The sequence below is a fragment of the Peromyscus leucopus genome, chromosome 1, assembly GCF_004664715.2.
Source record: "Peromyscus leucopus breed LL Stock chromosome 1, UCI_PerLeu_2.1, whole genome shotgun sequence".
Taxonomy (NCBI): domain Eukaryota; kingdom Metazoa; phylum Chordata; class Mammalia; order Rodentia; family Cricetidae; genus Peromyscus; species Peromyscus leucopus.
The window spans coordinates 191,599,431-191,605,312 of NC_051063.1; the positions used below are offsets into that span (position 1 = coordinate 191,599,431).

The following is a 5,882-nucleotide window of genomic DNA, read 5'->3' on the forward strand; positions in this document are numbered from 1 at the left end:
TTATTACACTCACATGCAAACTATCCTTTAATAGTCAAATCCTATCAAGTTTCTAAATATTTTCGGTTCAGAGCATGAGGGAAATGAAATGATATTTGATTATCTTCATTTGGATATTTTTTGGGGGGTTTCACAAGAGAAGTGGCTAAGAAAAACTATCCAATGAATTTTAATTTGTTGCTGTAGAAAAAGGCAAGATAAATGTTAAAAAAGTAGATTGCTAATCAAACCATTGTTTTACAAACTGTGACAAATTCATAATTTATATAAATTGATTAACATTTTTATGTCACAAAACAATATAGGATATGAAAATATATAATTTGTAGTATGTTCACAAATTGTATGTCTACATGTTAGTTCATGAATGCACACCACCAGCTTTTATGATACGATTGTATATATATATATATATATATATGATTCAATAAAATGTATACATTATTCAAAAACACACAATTTTGATGTTACTGATATGGTTAGAATATTGTATTCCCTACACAGCCAAAACTGAGTGGAGGCTCACAGAGTTAACGATTGATCAGCAGAAAGGGACTCACAGTTGGGAAACATGCAGTGAGCACTGAAGCCATGTTCACTAGGAAAGAGCCTGGAGTATGCAGAAGAGACATATTAATTTGTACAAGGCAAGAAAGGGTGTAAAAGCAGACGAAGGTGCTCACCAAGAGCAGAATAGTCTTTGTGGCTCTGGTCTCTGGGAAGGACCTGAGGGAGAAGTTGCTCCTATGAATGTGCTTCATTTTCTGCTTGTGTCTGCAAAGGATGAAAATCATGAAGCTGCTGGACCAAAGCATTAGTCCCACAAAAAACACATCAGGACTTGTGAGTAATACTGCAAAGAAAGTGTCAAAGGCTTTGTCATGACGAACAGAAGAACAGTACTCAAACTCTTTAAGACTTGTCATATTCCTATGGTTCAATCTTGCAGTAATGTACATAGGAAAATTAATGTTAACTATGAGGGCCAGGATCCAACTCATGTACACACCAGCAGCAATGTAACTGGGAGACTTGACTTTAAGCCGTGACCACCTGGAGCCCGATGGACTGATGGTAACAGCCTGGAAGACACTCAAGAAGCAGGTACTGCTTAGGGTCACACCCCTCCCTACTCTGTGAAGATAGAAGATCAGTTTGCACTCAAAATCATTAAGGAAGTCTTTCAACCCAAAAGCTGCCATTGTCTGCGGTACTCCTTTACACAGGAGAGTTAAGAAGTTGGCTACAATCAAGTGTTGCAGGATCCAGTCTGTGAACTTTAACCTGATCCCAGTGAAGCAAAGCAGCAGGTATCTGTAGACTAGGAAGGAGTTTCCCAGGACTCCAACCATAGACTGTGACAAAAAGATCACTCTTATGACCATGTCACTGGCTTCCATGATGTTTCTTGTCTCGGGATCATAGCATGGGAAGATGAGGCATGGGCTACATGCACTATGTTATATACTGCATTCTATATCCATAATAAGACTAATGCAGAATGCTTCTTTTATTTTCTTAAACAGGGAATCAAAAGGCAGCATTATAAGCTAAGATAGAGTGTATAATGTATTGAAGATAGTGTATACAATTTAGTCAGTGTTCATAGTCTGTGTAAAAGCCGCTGCTCTAGCTCCAGTTATGTAGACAAGGAAAAGTGAAATAAGCTAATCTGAGTCAATTATTTGTAAATTCAACCTTTGGTAATGATAAAGTGAGGACGTTAAAGTCCACAAAGTCAACTGTTATGCTACCGATATCCACAACTACCTGTAAAATCATTCAAGTCAGTTCTTAAAATGAACAACCTCATACTTAGGTTTGATATTTATCTTTTCAAAATTACTGTTGTTGCATGGTTTTTTGTAGTGAAATTTCCATGTGTGTAGCTGTTTCTTGCATGAGGAAATACCTATTCCTAGTGAATACTGGGTATTTCATTTCACAGCAGGAATTATAACCATGCAGGAACTGGTCTCAAGAGAAACAATATACATCAGTGGAAAAACAGCCCACTTTTCAGATAATTGCCTAATGGTTTATTAATATTTGTATTAAAAAAGCAAACAAAATGATAGTCTAATAGAAACCACTCATATTCACATGCCTTGCCTAAATTTCAGGAAGGAAAAGAAGCCCAAAGTAAATGTGCATAGAGCACCCACAGTATGACTATGGATCTGGTGGCACACTTCAGTGCTACCAGAGTAAGTGATCTCTGAGCAGGAAATTAAGGTCTGCAAACCACCCAACTCCAGTGTGATGTGTACACTCTACCATTTGTCAAAATAAAGATTTTGTGCTTTGCAAACCTTGAAGTATTTGGGGCTGGACCGATGGCACAGTAGCTAAGAGCACTGGCTGTTCTTCCAAAGGACCCAAGTTCAATGCCCAGCACAAATGGTAGCTTACAACTGTCTGTCTCTACAGTTCAGGGTGTTCTAATTCATTCTTCTAGCCTCTGAGCATTCCAGGTACACATATGATGCACAGATGTGTGTGCAGATTTTCACATAAAAATAAAAATAGAGTGAATAAATCTCCACTTTTAGATTTGTACTATTAAAAACAAATAAATAGGCTGGGTGGTGGTGGTGCACACCTTTAATCCCAGCACTTGGGAGTCAGGGCCAGGCAGATCTCTGTGAGTTGGAGGCCAGCCTGGTCTACAGAGCAAGATCCAGGACAAGCACCAAAACTACACAGAGAAACCCTGTCTCAACACCCTCTCCAAAAAACCCCAAATAAATAAAATATAGCATTCATTGGAAAAGCATTAGATTCACAGCTGTATTGTAATAGTTAAATAAACTTTCAATTTTTTCCTTCACATTATTGTATCCTCAAGTAGCAAATTAGTCAAGCATATAATTTCTAACTAAAGGAAGAATTAAGAAAGAATTTATGTGTAAACACGGTGGTCCACATCTGACTGGCAGTGTTTGAATTATTAAACAGTGGTGCTTATTTTTGTGTAAAGTTTCCTGAGCATAATTTAGGAGGGAAGCTGTGTCATCATAGTATCAGACTACATGACTTTCAGTGTAGAAGCAGTCCCCATTTCCATCAATGGCCTCCTGTGACAGTTTGAGATTTTTCTACTCAAGCACTCTGCATGCAGATATGCTTTCTGCATGGGATTCCATGGTTCCCTTATCTTCCTCCCACTCTCTGAAGCATACCTGGGGAAACTGTAGAATCAGCTCATCAGTAGGAAGAATACCCAGAATCATAGCTTTGCAGTAGACTGATTTTAAGGCAACAGTTCTCAGCTCCTTGCATTCTAGTTTTCATTATCAGTTGGAGTAAATCACAAGAAGTCCCGTGAGTGGAGGATTCATGAAGGTGAGAACAGCAGAGACTGTGTTCTGTGTCTATTACCTCATGTTTGTTTTGCCTGTGTCCTCAGCCCGTGCTTCAGATCTTTCTCTAATTGCTAGTTGGCTTTGTTATGCAACATAGTTCAATTCCAAGTTTACTTTTCTGGATGTCTTGCTTTGCTGGATTCTTCAGATTAGTTTTGTTTTGTGGATTTAGACTCAAACTCCACAGGATGCTCTTCAAGTGCTGTTTCCCTTCTCAGGATGGCAATCTCACTGACAGTGTCTTATGGTCCCTGATATTCACTAGAGGGAGGTAATCAGTGTCTGAGATATGGTCTGTGATTCTGTGACCTCCCCTCCCCTCAGACATGCAATTAAATTTTCACCTTCAGTAGTAGTGTGTACACAACTTGTTGTGAAGCAAGGGAAACTTTCTGAGCATCTCTTCCCCAGGTATCAGATATTAAAAGCAATTAAAAGTTTTTTGCTATCCCCTCAATGATATGTTATAGTTTGGAGGCATTGTTATCTGTTGAGTTCCTTGGAGACCTGTATGAATGATGAAATTCTGATGTCTGTCTTCCATACATCATCAAGGTATGCTTGCATCATTTCACTTCATGGTTACCTGATGTGTCATATGACCAAGTCCAATTTATCCATTTTTGAATGGAGAACTCTGCCTCATTAATTATAGAAGAGAAATTCAGTGACAGTAATATCTTGTTTGTGTCTTCTAAGCTAATAGTACTGAGCAGGATGTGACTAATTCACATTCTCATTGGAAAATTTTGAGATCAAGTGTAGTTTTCAAAGTTAATTCTTTTAGGTTTGCATTGTAACTGAAGCCAATCTGCCATTGACACTTTGTAAGAAAATCTCATTTATCAGTATTGGTTGATACCAGTTTTAGGAGAGAAACACAGAATGTTGTCCATACAAGAAACAGGATGTTCTGGAAGGAACTCTTCCCAGATGATGTAACAGTTTGAGATGATAATACTTCACCTGTGCTCCTGTAAACCATCAGGCTAATCTCATTGGTCTACTAAGACAGACTTGACTGAGGTCATTTTCTTCATTTATTATCAATACACCATCTGAAATGAATATACATTTTCATGTCCCCAGGAAATATCTCACAGCATAATTGTCATCTTGATAGGGACAAGGAGAATTAAAGATCTGCTGGGTATGAGAAACTGCACAGTTCCTATACTTGGGAATAAGACATACAGGCCGACGGATGGGGTTAGTTATGCCTGTGTTATATGAGATGGTGTTCCTTCTTCCTATATTGTCAGTTGCATGTTCCCTGGAACAAGTGATAAGACATGTAAATAAGTTAAACTACCTGAGAGTGTCACCTCTTTAGTTGGGATACCAGTACTTAACTTCCTGTATGTGGCCTGAGGTGGCATTCTCCAGAGGGAATGTTGTCTACCACAGGAATGCAGAGATGTAATTAAAACAGCAGATCAACTGAAAGGCATATTGCAATTCTAGAAAGAAGTACTTTAGGGACAAGGTCACTGCTCAGTCTTTGCTCTGGTTAATAAGACACACAACAGAATCTCAGCTGTTGGCCAGAAAAAAAGGTAAAGGAACTGAAAGGAGCAGATAAATGTCACTTGTGCTCTAGCCTATGAATTAGCCTCTGATTTGTCAGGGGATGGTAAGATGAGTGTATTGAGTTGTTACTTCTTTTCTTTTTTGAATTTAAAAACCAGCAAGAACTTTTGAGAGAGTGATGGGTTATTTACACAATACACAACCATTTAAAAGCATTCCTATATAGCAAATAAATAATTATTAGGAAAATCATCAGTGATGGGAAGAATTTGTTAAAACTTTAAAGCAGTGGTTCTGAATCTTCCTAATACTTCAACCCTTTACTAAAGTTCCTCATGTTGTGGTGACCCCCAACCATAAAATTATTTTTATTGCTAGTTTATAACTGTAATTTTGCTACTGTGATAAATCCTAAAGTAAATATCTGATATACAGGATACATGATATGTGACTCCTGTGAAAGTGTTGTTTGACCTCCAAAGGAGTTGTGATCCACAGGTTGAGAGCTGCTACCTAAAAGTGATATATTCTGAGTTCTCTTTTTTCCTTTTATTGAAAATAGATTTATTTTTTATTTAATGCATCCTAATTATGGTTTTCCATTCCCTCTTCTTCTCCCAATTCCTTGACACTTTCTCTCACACTCTGATCTATTTATTTTCTGTTTCTCATTGGAAAACAAAATGGCTTGTAAGGGACAATAAAATAACATAATGATATTGTAATATAATATAAAAATCCTCTAACACATCGAAATTGGACAAAACAAATAGAAGGGAAAGAGTGTGGTGATATTTTGTTTGTGATCTAACAAATAAAGCTTGCCTGAAGATCAGAGGATGGAGCTTGCCACTAGAAAACCATAGAGGTCAGGCAGTGGTGGGACACACTTTTAATCTCAGTACTTGGGGGAGGAAGCAGAAAGATCAAGAGTTCAAGGCTACTCCGAGCTATACAAGGTTGATCTAGTCTAAAAGATAAAAAGAG

At 37.8% G+C, this 5,882-nt stretch overlaps 1 protein-coding gene across 1 annotated transcript; it reads right to left on the minus strand.

Annotated features, from left to right (window-relative positions):
- Window positions 1-530: 530 nt before the first annotated feature.
- LOC114688833 (vomeronasal type-1 receptor 4-like) lies at window positions 531-1,400 on the minus strand. Its single transcript, XM_028863337.1, has one exon. The coding sequence runs from the start codon at window positions 1,398-1,400 to the stop codon at window positions 531-533; it is 870 nt and encodes a 289-aa protein (XP_028719170.1).
- Between the last annotated feature and the right edge of the window lie 4,482 nt (window positions 1,401-5,882).

Coding starts and splice junctions, on each gene's coding strand:
- LOC114688833 (XM_028863337.1), bottom strand. CDS start 1,400: ATGGAAGCCAGTGACATGGTCATAAGAGTGATCTTTTTGTCACAGTCT.